At 49.0% G+C, this 15,597-nt stretch overlaps 1 protein-coding gene across 1 annotated transcript in view; it reads right to left on the bottom strand.

Moving 5' to 3' along the window:
* Nucleotides 1–15,347, bottom strand: part of LOC123484987 (PH-interacting protein-like) — a gene marked incomplete at its 5' end in the record, with an annotated part of 30,324 nt that extends 14,977 nt beyond the window's left edge. The window contains 7 exons of the mRNA XM_045215812.1: nt 3,934–3,995; nt 4,080–4,191; nt 5,052–5,134; nt 8,104–8,228; nt 8,686–8,793; nt 13,384–13,494; nt 15,165–15,347. Coding sequence (XP_045071747.1) covers nt 3,934–3,995; nt 4,080–4,191; nt 5,052–5,134; nt 8,104–8,228; nt 8,686–8,793; nt 13,384–13,494; nt 15,165–15,347 — 784 coding nt within the window. The remainder of the gene's footprint in view (nt 1–3,933; nt 3,996–4,079; nt 4,192–5,051; nt 5,135–8,103; nt 8,229–8,685; nt 8,794–13,383; nt 13,495–15,164) is intronic.
* Between the last annotated feature and the right edge of the window lie 250 nt (nt 15,348–15,597).

Below are 15,597 nucleotides of genomic sequence, written 5' to 3' on the forward strand. Positions count from 1 at the left end.
AACAGACTACTGGGGGACCACACATCATCAGAACAACAGACTACTGAGGGACCACACATCATCAGAACAACAGACTACTGGGGGACCACACATCCTCAGAACAACCGACTACTGAGGGACCACACATCATCAGAACAACAGACTACTGGGGGACCACACATCATCAGATTAACAGACTACTGAGGGACCACACATCATCAGAACAACAGACTACTGAGGGACCACACATCATCAGAACAACAGACTACTGGGGACCACACATCCTCAGAACAACAGACTACTGAGGGACCACACATCATCAGAACAACAGACTACTGAGGGGACCACACATCATCAGATTAACAGACTACTGAGGGACCACACATCATCAGAACAACAGACTACTGAGGGACCACACATCATCAGAACAACAGACTACTGGGGGACCACACATCCTCAGAACAACCGACTACTGAGGGACCACACATCATCAGAACAACAGACTACTGGGGGACCACACATCATCAGATTAACAGACTACTGAGGGACCACACATCCTCAGAACAACCGACTACTGAGGGACCACACATCATCAGAACAACAGACTACTGGGGGACCACACATCATCAGATTAACAGACTACTGAGGGACCACATATCATCAGAACAACAGACTACTGAGGGACCACACATCATCAGATTAACAGACTACTGAGGGACCACACATCATCAGAACAACAGACTACTGAGGGCCACACATCATCAGAACAACAGACTACTGAGGGACCACACATCATCAGAACAACAGACTACTGAGGGACCACACATCATCAGAACAACAGACTACTGAGGGACCACACATCATCAGATTAACAGACTACTGAGGGACCACACATCATCAGATTAACAGACTACTGAGGGACCACACATCATCAGATTAACAGACTACTGAGGGACCACACATCATCAGATTAACAGACTACTGAGGGACCACACATCATCAGAACAACAGACTACTGAGGGACCACACATCATCAGATTAACAGACTACTGAGGGACCACACATCATCAGAAGAACAGACTACTGAGGGACCACACATCATCAGATTAACAGACTACTGAGGGACACACATCATCAGAACAACAGACTACTGAGGGACCACACATCATCAGAACAACAGACTACTGAGGGACCACACATCATCAGATTAACAGACTACTGAGGGACCACACATCATCAGATTAACAGACTACTGAGGGACCACACATCATCAGATTAACAGACTACTGAGGGACCACACATCATCAGATTAACAGACTACTGAGGGACCACACATCATCAGAACAACAGACTACTGAGGGACCACACATCATCAGATTAACAGACTACTGAGGACCACACATCATCAGAACAACAGACTACTGAGGGACCACACATCATCAGATTAACAGACTACTGAGGGACCACACATCATCAGAACAACAGACTACTGAGGGACCACACATCATCAGAACAACAGACTACTGAGGGACCACACATCATCAGATTAACAGACTACTGAGGGACCACACATCATCAGAACAACAGACTACTGAGGGACCACACATCATCAGAACAACAGACTACTGAGGGACCACACATCATCAGATTAACAGACTACTGAGGGACCACACATCATCAGATTAACAGACTACTGAGGGACCACACATCATCAGATTAACAGACTACTGAGGGACCACACATCATCAGATTAACAGACTACTGAGGGACCACACATCATCAGAACAACAGACTACTGAGGGACCACACATCATCAGATTAACAGACTACTGAGGGACCACACATCATCAGAAGAACAGACTACTGAGGGACCACACATCATCAGATTAACAGACTACTGAGGGACCACACATCATCAGAACAACAGACTACTGAGGGACCACACATCATCAGAACAACAGACTACTGAGGGACCACACATCATCAGATTAACAGACTACTGAGGGACCACACATCATCAGATTAACAGACTACTGAGGGACCACACATCATCAGATTAACAGACTACTGAGGGACCACACATCATCAGATTAACAGACTACTGAGGGACCACACATCATCAGAACAACAGACTACTGAGGGACCACACATCATCAGATTAACAGACTACTGAGGGACCACACATCATCAGAAGAACAGACTACTGAGGGACCACACATCATCAGATTAACAGACTACTGAGGGACCACACATCATCAGATTAACAGACTACTGAGGGACCACACATCATCAGAACAACAGACTACTGAGGGACCACACATCATCAGAACAACAGACTACTGGGGGACCACACATCATCAGAACAACAGACTACTGAGGGACCACACATCATCAGAACAACAGACTACTGAGGGACCACACATCATCAGATTAACAGACTACTGAGGGACCACACATCATCAGAAGAACAGACTACTGAGGGACCACACATCATCACAACAGACTACTGAGGGACCACACATCATCAGATTAACAGACTACTGAGGGACCACACATCATCAGAACAACAGACTACTGAGGGACCACACATCATCAGAACAACAGACTACTGAGGGACCACACATCATCAGAACAACAGACTACTGAGGGACCACACATCATCAGATTAACAGACTACTGAGGGACCACACATCATCAGAACAACAGACTACTGAGGGACCACACATCATCAGAACAACAGACTACTGAGGGACCACACATCATCAGAACAACAGACTACTGAGGGACCACACATCATCAGAACAACAGACTACTGAGGGACCACACATCATCAGAACAACAGACTACTGAGGGACCACACATCATCAGAACAACAGACTACTGGGGGACCACACATCATCAGATTAACAGACTACTGAGGGACCACACATCATCAGAACAACAGACTACTGAGGGACCACACATCATCAGAACAACAGACTACTGAGGGACCACACATCATCAGAACAACAGACTACTGAGGGACCACACATCATCAGAACAACAGACTACTGAGGGACCACACATCATCAGATTAACAGACTACTGAGGGACCACACATCATCAGAACAACAGACTACTGAGGGACCACACATCATCAGAACAACAGACTACTGAGGGACCACACATCATCAGAACAACAGACTACTGGGGGACCACACATCATCAGATTAACAGACTACTGAGGGACCACACATCATCAGAACAACAGACTACTGAGGGCCACACATCATCAGAACAACAGACTACTGAGGGACCACACATCATCAGAACAACAGACTACTGAGGGATCACACATCATCAGATTAACAGACTACTGAGGGACCACACATCATCAGATTAACAGACTACTGAGGGACCACACATCATCAGAACAACAGACTACTGAGGGACCACACATCATCAGAACAACAGACTACTGAGGGACCACACATCATCAGATTAACAGACTACTGAGGGACCACACATCATCAGAACAACAGACTACTGAGGGACCACACATCATCAGAACAACAGACTACTGAGGGACCACACATCATCAGATTAACAGACTACTGAGGGACCACACATCATCAGAACAACAGACTACTGAGGGACCACACATCATCAGAACAACAGACGACTGAGGGACCACACATCATCAGAACAACAGACTACTGAGGGACCACACATCATCAGATTAACAGACTACTGAGGGACCACACATCATCAGAACAACAGACTACTGAGGGACCACACATCATCAGAACAACAGACTACTGAGGGACCACACATCATCAGAACAACAGACTACTGAGGGACCACACATCATCAGAACAACAGACTACTGAGGGACCACACATCATCAGATTAACAGACTACTGGGGGACCACACATCATCAGAATACTATGTATGTGTGTGTGGGTATGTCCTACCCTCGTTGGGGATGGGCTCCATGTCCCAGGGACTCATCTTCTCCGTGTCACCGTTATCCCAGCTAGACAGGAGAATATAATATATTAGAAAGGTTCCATGTTATAAAGGCTTCCTCATAGAGGGTTAATGAAGGGTTATAACCTACCAAACATTGTAGCACTGGAACAGGCTGTCTGGATACTCAGGCTGGAAAGGCTCCTGGTCCTCGATGGTCCCGAACCACCAGGCATCATCTATCACTGACCTGAACCTGTCACCTGGATGGGACAAGGTCACGTCTCATTACAACACCACCAGGTATCATCTATCACTGACCTGAACCTGTCACCTGGATGGGACAAGGTCACTTCTCATTACAACACCACCAGGTATCATCTATCACTGACCTGAACCTGTCACCTGGATGGGACAAGGTCACTTCTCATTACAACACCACCAGGTATCATCTATCACTGACCTGAACCTGTCACCTGGATGGGACAAGGTCACTTCTCATTACAACACCACCAGGTATCATCTATCACTGACCTGAACCTGTCACCTGGATGGGACAAGGTCACTTCTCATTACAACACCACCAGGTATCATCTATCACTGACCTGAACCTGTCACCTGGATGGGACAAGGTCACTTCTCATTACAACACCACCAGGTATCATCTATCACTGACCTGAACCTGTCACCTGGATGGGACAAGGTCACTTCTCATTACAACACCACCAGGTATCATCTATCACTGACCTGAACCTGTCACCTGGATGGGACAAGGTCACTTCTCATTACAACACCACCAGGTATCATCTATCACTGACCTGAACCTGTCACCTGGATGGAACAAGGTCACTTCTCATTACAAATAAAAAATTTAACATAGTTTATATGTAGTTAAAATAATCAAATAAAATCCATTCATTCATTAGTTAATTCATTGATAAAATAACTGAAATGATTCTTTGTAATCAGGCGAAACCCAGTCTACTTCATCCAGACATATTAGCCCAACATTAGCAGCTACTCTGGCATCCTATTCCTGTATAGTGCACTACGTTTGACCAGAGACACAGAGAGAGAGAGTCGCACTGTGAAGACATCAGAACCTGGTCAGAGAGAGACTGACCTATGGTCCAGTGGCGGTCTCTCGCATCATCAAACTGCTGCCGTAGGACCAGGAAGTCAATCACATCGGGCATGTCATGGTACCTATGATAACAACACACCGATACCATGTTAGTAGCAACATCACACACACAAAATCACACACACAAATATGCACAAGAACACACAAACACACACACTAAGACACTAAGACACAGAGAAAACACAGAGACACTAAGACACAGAGACACTAAGACACAGAGACACTAAGACACAGAGAAACTAAGACACAGAGACACTAAGACACAGAGAGAACACAGAGACACTAAGACACAGAGAGAACACAGAGACACTAAGACACAGAGAGAACACAGAGACACTAAGACACAGAGAGAACACAGAGACACTAAGACACAGAGACACTAAGACACAGAGACACTAAGACACAGAGATACTAAGACACAGAGACACTAAGACACAGAGACACTAAGACACAGAGAGAACACAGAGACACTAAGACACAGAGATACTAAGACACAGAGACACTAAGACACAGAGACACTAAGACACAGAGACACTAAGACACAGAGACACTAAGACACAGAGAGAACACAGAGACACTAAGACACAGAGACACTAAGACACAGAGACACTAAGACACAGAGACACTAAGACACAGAGAGAACACAGAGACACTAAGACACAGAGACACAGAGACACTAAGACACAGAGAAAACACAGAGACACTAAGACACAGAGACACTAAGACACAGAGACACTAAGACACAGAGACACTAAGACACAGAGACACTAAGACACAGAGACACTAAGACACAGAGACACAGAGACACTAAGACACAGAGAAAACACAGAGACACTAAGACACAGAGACACTAAGACACAGAGACACTAAGACACAGAGAAACTAAGACACAGAGACACTAAGACACAGAGAGAACACAGAGACACTAAGACACAGAGAGAACACAGAGACACTAAGACACAGAGAGAACACAGAGACACTAAGACACAGAGACACTAAGACACAGAGACACTAAGACACAGAGATACTAAGACACAGAGACACTAAGACACAGAGACACTAAGACACAGAGACACTAAGACACAGAGATACTAAGACACAGAGACACTAAGACACAGAGACACTAAGACACAGAGACACTAAGACACAGAGAGAACACAGAGACACTAAGACACAGAGATACTAAGACACAGAGACACTAAGACACAGAGACACTAAGACACAGAGACACTAAGACACAGAGACACTAAGACACAGAGAGAACACAGAGACACTAAGACACAGAGACACTAAGACACAGAGACACTAAGACACAGAGACACTAAGACACAGAGAGAACACAGAGACACTAAGACACAGAGACACAAAGACACAGAGAAAACACAGAGACACTAAGACACAGAGACACTAAGACACAGAGACACTAAGACACAGAGACACTAAGACACAGAGACACTAAGACACAGAGACACAGAGACACTAAGACACAGAGAGAACACAGAGACACTAAGACACAGAGACACTAAGACACAGAGACACTAAGACACAGAGACACTAAGACACAGAGACACTAAGACACAGAGAGAACACAGAGACACTAAGACACAGAGAGAACACAGAGACACTAAGACACAGAGAGAACACAGAGACACTAAGACACAGAGACACTAAGACACAGAGACACTAAGACACAGAGAGAACACAGAGACACTAAGACACAGAGACACTAAGACACAGAGACACTAAGACACAGAGAGAACACAGAGACACTAAGACACAGAGAAAACACAGAGACACTAAGACACAGAGACACTAAGACACAGAGACACTAAGACACAGAGAGAACACAGAGACACAGAGACACTAAGACACAGAGAGAACACAGAGACACTAAGACACATAGACACTAAGACACAGAGACACTAAGACACAGAGAGAACACAGAGACACTAAGACACAGAGACACTAAGACACAGAGAGAACACAGAGACACTAAGACACAGAGAGAACACAGAGAAACTAAGACACAGAGACACTAAGATACAGAGACACTAAGACACAGAGACACTAAGACACAGAGAGAACACAGAGACACTAAGACACAGAGACACTAAGACACAGAGAGGACACTAAGACACAGAGAGAACACAGAGACACTAAGACACAGAGAGAACACAGAGACACTAAGACACAGACACACTAAGACACAGAGAGAACACAGAGACACTAAGACACAGAGAGAACACAGAGACACTAAGACACAGAGACACTAAGACACAGAGAGAACACAGAGACACTAAGACACAGAGAGAACACAGAGACACTAAGACACAGAGACACTAAGACACAGAGAGAACACAGAGACACTAAGACACAGAGACACTAAGACACAGAGAGAATACAGAGACACTAAGACACAGAGAGAACACAGAGACACTAAGACACAGAGACACTAAGACACAGAGACACTAAGAGAACACAGAGACACTAAGATAACACAGAGACACTAAGACACAGAGACACTAAGACAAAGAGACACTAAGACACAGAGACACTAAGACACAGAGACACTAAGACACAGAGACACTAAGACACAGAGAGAACACAGAGACACTAAGACACAGAGACACTAAGACACAGAGACACTAAGACACAGAGACACTAAGACACAGAGAGAACACAGAGACACTAAGACACTAAGACACAGAGACACTAAGACACAGAGACACTAAGACACAGAGACACTAAGACACAGAGATAACACAGAGACACTAAGACACAGAGACACTAAGACACAGAGACACTAAGACACAGAGACACTAAGACACAGAGACACTAAGACACAGAGATAACACAGAGACACTAAGACACAGAGACACTAAGACACAGAGACACTAAGACACAGAGACACTAAGACACAGAGACACTAAGACACAGAGAGAACACAGAGACACAGAGACACTAAGACACAGAGACACTAAGACACAGAGACACTAAGACACAGAGAGAACACAGAGACAGGTATGGTTACTTCATGGAGAAGGAGCCTCCAGTCAGCCTGCCAGTATCAGGGTCCAGGAAGGCCAGTTTGAGGCAGCAGAGAGAGGGGAGACCAACCTCATATTTTAGCCCTACTATCTTCACCAGTTCCTGCTCCTACACACACACACACACACACACACACACACACACACAGTGATTTAGTCATTTAGCTGACAATCTTATTCAGATGATTTTATCCAGAAGGCGTGTGTGTGTGTGTGTGTGTGTGTGTGTGTGTGTGTGTGTATATATGTGTGTGTGTGTATGTGTGTGTGTGTGTATGTGTGTTTGTGTGTGTGTGTGTGTATGTGTGTGTGTATATATATGTGTGTGTGTGTGTGTGTGTGTGTGTGTGTGTGTGTGTGTGTGTCTGTGTGTGTGTATGTGTGTGTGTATGTATGTGTGTGTGTGTGTGTGTGTATATATATGTGTGTGTGTGTGTGTGTGTGTATATGTGTGTGTGTGTGTGTGTGTATGTATGTGTGTGTGTGTGTGTGTGTGTGTGTGTGTGTGTGTGTGTGTGTGTGTGTGTGTGTGTGTGTGTGTGTGTGTGTGTGTGTGTGTGTGTTACCCGTAGCTCCATCTTGTGCCAGGGTTGTTTCTTGGGGTTGATGCTGTAGATCTTGTTCTGTTTGGTCATCTCCACATACGCCTCATGGCCCTGACGGAAGTAGTACACCTGGACAACACAACACACTGTTAGGACACTGGCTGGCTGGCTGGGTGTAGTACACCTGGACAACACAACACACTGTTAGGACACTGGCTGGCTGGCTGGGTGTAGTACACCTGGACAACACAACACACTGTTAGGACACTGGCTGGCTGGCTGGGTGGGTGTAGTACACCTGGACAACACAACACACTGTTAGGACACTGGCTGGCTGGGTGGGTGTAGTACACCTGGACAACACAACACACTGTTAGGACACTGGCTGGCTGGCTGGGTGTAGTACACCTGGACAACACAACACACTGTTAGGACACTGGCTGGCTGGCTGGGAGTAGTACACCTGGACAACACAACACACTGTTAGGACACTGGCTGGCTGGCTGGGTGGGTGTAGTACACCTGGACAACACAACACACTGTTAGGACACTGGCTGGCTGGGTGGGTGGGTGTAGTACACCTGGACAACACAACACACTGTTAGGGCACTGGCTGGCTGGCTGGGTGGGTGTAGTACACCTGGACAACACAACACACTGTTAGGACACTGGCTGGCTGGCTGGGTGTAGTACACCTGGACAACACAACACACTGTTAGGACACTGGCTGGCTGGCTGGGTGTAGTACACCTGGACAACACAACACACTGTTAGGACACTGGCTGGCTGGGTGGGTGTAGTACACCTGGACAACACAACACACTGTTAGGACACTGGCTGGCTGGCTGGGTGTAGTACACCTAGACAACACAACACACTGTTAGGACACTGGCTGGCTGGCGTGGGTGTAGTACACCTGGACAACACAACACACTGTTAGGACACTGGCTGGCTGGCTGGGTGTAGTACACCTGGACAACACAACACACTGTTAGGACACTGGCTGGCTGGGGTGAGTAGTACACCTGGACAACACAACACACTGTTAGGACACTGGCTGGCTGGCTGGCTGGGTGTAGTACACCTGGACAACACAACACACTGTTAGGACACTGGCTGGCTGGCTGGGTGTAGTACACCTGGACAACACAACACACTGTTAGGACACTGGCTGGCTGGCTGGGTGTAGTACACCTGGACAACACAACACACTGTTAGGACACTGGCTGGCTGGCTGGGTGTAGTACACCTGGACAACACAACACACTGTTAGGACACTGGCTGGCTGGCTGGGTGTAGTACACCTGGACAACACAACACACTGTTAGGACACTGGCTGCCTGGGTGGGTGTAGTACACCTGGACAACACAACACACTGTTAGGACACTGGCTGGCTGGCTGGGTGTAGTACACCTGGACAACACAACACACTGTTAGGACACTGGCTGGCTGGCTGGGTGTAGTACACCTGGACAACACAACACACTGTTAGGACACTGGCTGGCTGGCTGGGTGTAGTACACCTGGACAACACAACACACTGTTAGGACACTGGCTGGCTGGCTGGGTGTAGTACACCTGGACAACACAACACACTGTTAGGACACTGGCTGGCTGGCTGGGTGTAGTACACCTGGACAACACAACACACTGTTAGGACACTGGCTGGCTGGCTGGGTGTAGTACACCTGGACAACACAACACACTGTTAGGACACTGGCTGGCTGGCTGGGTGTAGTACACCTGGACAACACAACACACTGTTAGGACACTGGCTGGCTGGCTGGGTGTAGTACACCTGGACAACACAACACACTGTTAGGACACTGGCTGGCTGGCTGGGTGTAGTACACCTGGACAACACAACACACTGTTAGGACACTGGCTGGCTGGCTGGGTGTAGTACACCTGGACAACACAACACACTGTTAGGACACTGGCTGGCTGGCTGGGTGTAGTACACCTGGACAACACAACACACTGTTAGGACACTGGCTGGCTGGCTGGGTGTAGTACACCTGGACAACACAACACACTGTTAGGACACTGGCTGGCTGGCTGGGTGTAGTACACCTGGACAACACAACACACTGTTAGGACACTGGCTGGCTGGCTGGCTGGGTGTAGTACACCTGGACAACACAACACACTGTTAGGACACTGGCTGGCTGGCTGGGTGTAGTACACCTGGACAACACAACACACTGTTAGGACACTGGCTGGCTGGCTGGGTGTAGTACACCTGGACAACACAACACACTGTTAGGACACTGGCTGGCTGGCTGGGTGTAGTACACCTGGACAACACAACACACTGTTAGGACACTGGCTGGCTGGCTGGCTGGTGTGTAGTACACCTGGACAACACAACACACTGTTAGGACACTGGCTGGCTGGGTGGGTGTAGTACACCTGGACAACACAACACACTGTTAGGACACTGGCTGGCTGGCTGGGTGTAGTACACCTGGACAACACAACACACTGTTAGGACACTGGCTGGCTGGCTGGGTGTAGTACACCTGGACAACACAACACACTGTTAGGACACTGGCTGGCTGGCTGGGTGTAGTACACCTGGACAACACAACACACTGTTAGGACACTGGCTGGCTGGCTGGGTGTAGTACACCTGGACAACACAACACACTGTTAGGACACTGGCTGGCTGGCTGGGTGTAGTACACCTGGACAACACAACACACTGTTAGGACACTGGCTGGCTGGCTGGGTGTAGTACACCTGGACAACACAACACACTGTTAGGACACTGGCTGGCTGGCTGGCTGGGTGTAGTACACCTGGACAACACAACACACTGTTAGGACACTGGCTGGCTGGCTGGGTGTAGTACACCTGGACAACACAACACACTGTTAGGACACTGGCTGGCTGGCTGGGTGTAGTACACCTGGACAACACAACACACTGTTAGGACACTGGCTGGCTGGCTGGGTGTAGTACACCTGGACAACACAACACACTGTTAGGACACTGGCTGGCTGGCTGGCTGGCTGGGTGTAGTACACCTGGACAACACAACACACTGTTAGGACACTGGCTGGCTGGGTGGGTGTAGTACACCTGGACAACACAACACACTGTTAGGACACTGGCTGGCTGGCTGGGTGTAGTACACCTGGACAACACAACACACTGTTAGGACACTGGCTGGCTGGCTGGGTGTAGTACACCTGGACAACACAACACACTGTTAGGACACTGGCTGGCTGGCTGGGTGTAGTACACCTGGACAACACAACACACTGTTAGGACACTGGCTGGCTGGCTGGGTGTAGTACACCTGGACAACACAACACACTGTTAGGACACTGGCTGGCTGGCTGGGTGTAGTACACCTGGACAACACAACACACTGTTAGGACACTGGCTGGCTGGCTGGGTGTAGTACACCTGGACAACACAACACACTGTTAGGACACTGGCTGGCTGGCTGGGTGTAGTACACCTGGACAACACAACACACTGTTAGGACACTGGCTGGCTGGCTGGGTGTAGTACACCTGGACAACACAACACACTGTTAGGACACTGGCTGGCTGGCTGGGTGTAGTACACCTGGACAACACAACACACTGCTAGGACACTGGCTGGCTGGCTGGCTGGCTGGGTGTAGTACACCTGGACAACACAACACACTGTTAGGACACTGGCTGGCTGGGTGGGTGTAGTACACCTGGACAACACAACACACTGTTAGGACACTGGCTGGCTGGCTGGGTGTAGTACACCTGGACAACACAACACACTGTTAGGACACTGGCTGGCTGGGTGGGTGGGTGTAGTACACCTGGACAACACAACACACTGTTAGGACACTGGCTGGCTGGGTGGGTGTAGTACACCTGGACAACACAACACACTGTTAGGACACTGGCTGGCTGGCTGGGTGTAGTACACCTGGACAACACAACACACTGTTAGGACACTGGCTGGCTGGCTGGCTGGGTGTAGTACACCTGGACAACACAACACACTGTTAGGACACTGGCTGGCTGGCTGGCTGGGTGTAGTACACCTGGACAACACAACACACTGTTAGGACACTGGCTGGCTGGGTGGGTGTAGTACACCTGGACAACACAACACACTGTTAGGACACTGGCTGGCTGGCTGGCTGGGTGTAGTACACCTGGACAACACAACACACTGTTAGGACACTGGCTGGCTGGCTGGCTGGCTGGCTGGGTGGGTGGCTGGCTGGGTGGCTGGCTGGCTGGCTGGGTGGCTGGCTGGCTGGCTGGGTGGCTGGCTGGCTGGCTGGGTGTGTGTGGCTGGCTGGCTGGGTGGCTGGCTGGGTGGCTGGCTGGCTGGCTGGCTGGGTGGCTGGCTGGGTGGCTGGGTGGCTGGCTGGGTGGCTGGGTGGCTGGATGGGTGGGTGGCTGGCTGGCTGGGTGGGTGGGTGGGTTGGTGTATGGCTGGCTGGCTGCGTGTGTGGCTGGCTGGCTGGCTGGGTGGGTGGGTGTGGCTGGCTGGCTGGCTGGCTGGGTGTGTGGCTGGCTGGGTGGGTGGGTGTATGGCTGGGTGGGTGGGTGTATGGATGGGTGGCTGGGTGTGTGGCTGGCTGGCTGGCTGGGTGGCTGGCTGGGTGTGTGGCTGGCTGGCTGGGTGGGTGGCTGGCTGGGTGGGTGTATGGCTGGCTGGCTGGGTGTGTGGCTGGCTGGCTGGCTGGCTGGCTGGGTTAATGTGTGTGTTACCTCGTCTCCCATCTGTGGTATATAGGGACATCTCCGGGGGACTGTGTCTGTGATCCAGGCTGACGGTAGCCACTCCTCCAGAGATAACCCCGCCTCCTGAAACCCTGCCCTCTGAGAGATATAGAGAGAGGGAAGGAGAGAGAGGGGGAATAGAGAGAGAGAGAGGGGGGAGAGAAAGAGAGAGAGAGAGAGAGAAAGAGAAGAGAGGAGAGAAGAGGGAGAGAGAGATGGAGGAGAGAGAGAGAAGAGAGAGAGAGGAGAGAGAGAAGAGACAGGGAAGAGAGAGAGAGGAGAGAGAAGAGAGAAGAGAGAGAGCGAGAGAGGAGAGAGGAGAGAGAGAAGAGAGAGGGGGAAGAGAGAGAGAAGAGAGAGGAGAGAGAAGAGAGAGAGAAGAGAGAGAAGAGAGAGATGAGAGAGGAGAGAGAGAGAGAAGAGAGAAGAGAGAAGAGAGAGGAGAGAGGAGAGAGGAGAGAAGAGGGAGAGAGAGAAGAGAGATAGAGAATAGAAAGGAGAGAGGAGAAAGAGAAGAGAGAGAGATGAGAGATGAGAAAGAGAAGAGAGAGAGAGCGAGAAGAGAGAGGAGAGAGAGAGAGGAGAGATAGAGGAGAGAGAAGAGAGAGTAGAGAGGAGAGAGGAGAGAGAGGAGAGAGAGAGAGAAGAGGGAGAGAGAGAGAGGGAAGAGAGAGAGGAGAGAGAGAGAAGAGAGAGGAGAGAGAGAGAGAAGAGAGAAAGAAGAGAGAGGAGAGAGAGAGAAAGAGAAGAGAGAGGAGAAAGAGAAGAGAGACGCGAGAGGAGAGAGAAGAGAAGAGAGAAGAGAGAGGAGAGAGGAGAGAGGAGAGAGGAGGGAGAGAGAGAAGAGGGAGAGAGAGAGAGGGAAGAGAGAGAGGAGAGAGAGAGAAGAGAGAGGAGAGAGAGAGAGAAGAGAGAGAGAAGAGAGAGGAGAGAGAGAGAAAGAGAAGAGAGAGGAGAAAGAGAAGAGAGACGCAAGAGGAGAGAGAAGAGAGAAGAGAGAAGAGAGAGGAGAGAGGAGAGAGGAGGGAGAGAGAGAGAATAGAGAGGAGAGGGAGAGAGAGAGGAGAGAGAGGGAAGAGATAGAGAGAAGAGAGAGAGAGAAGAGAGAGGAGAGAGAGAGAAGAGAGAGAAGAGAGAGGAGAGAAGAGAGAAGAGAGAAGAGAGAGGAGAGAGGAGAGAGGAGAGAGAGAGAGAGAGAGAGAGAGAGAGAGTAGAGAGGAGAGAGAGAGAGGAGAGAGGAGAGAGAGGAGAGAGAGGGAAGAGAGAGGAGAGAGAGAGAAGAGAGAGAAGAGAGGAGAGAGAGAGAAGAGGGAGAGAGAGAGAAGAGAGAGAGAAGAGAGAGGAGAGAGAGAGAAGAGAGAGAGAAGAGAGAGGAGAGAGAGAGAAGAGAGAGGAGAGAGGAGAGAGAGAGAAGAGAGAGGAGAGAGAGAAGAGAGAGAGAAAGAGAAGAGAGAAAGAGAAGAGAGAGGAGAAAGAGAAGAGAGAAGCGAGAGGAGAGGAGAGAGGAGGGAGAGAGAGAGAGAATAGAGAGGAGAGGGAGAGAGAGAGGAGAGAGAGGGAAGAGATAGAGAGAAGAGAGAGAGAAGATAGAAGAGAGAGAGGAGAGAGGAGACAGAGAGAGGATCAGGGATCATATTATTCAGTTTACTAAACTCTAGTTAAATAATCTCCTCCTTATAATGAAGGTTTAAATCACTGCCAGATTACAATGACATTAACGGTAGTTGGCACAGTGAAAATGAGGACATGATACATAAATACACACAAACCTTCCTCTTCTCCTTTGGCTTCTCCTTCGGTAGCGCTCCGTCTTTGTCTTTTTTCCTGTCTCTCTTTCCCTCCCTCTTCGTCTTCTCTCCATCCTCCTCAGAGCTGGTGCTCTTCTTCTTTGGTGGTTCCAGGTTGATCCCTGCATCTGCCGTCCAGTCAGAGTAGTCACTGGAGTAGTCACTATAGCAACAGAATCAGAGTAGTAACTATAGCAACATAGAGTCAGAGTAGTAACTATAGCAACATAGAATCAGAGTAGTAACTATAGCAACATAGAGTCAGAGTAGTCACTATAGCAACATAGAATCAGAGTAGTCACTATAGCAACATAGAGTCAGAGTAGTCACTATAGCAACATAGAGTCAGAGTAGTCACTATAGCAACATAGAGTCAGAGTAGTCACTATAGCAACATAGAATCAGAGTAGTCACT

Source organism: Coregonus clupeaformis, unplaced genomic scaffold (assembly GCF_020615455.1).
Source record: "Coregonus clupeaformis isolate EN_2021a unplaced genomic scaffold, ASM2061545v1 scaf0524, whole genome shotgun sequence".
Classification (NCBI taxonomy): Eukaryota; Metazoa; Chordata; class Actinopteri; order Salmoniformes; family Salmonidae; genus Coregonus; species Coregonus clupeaformis.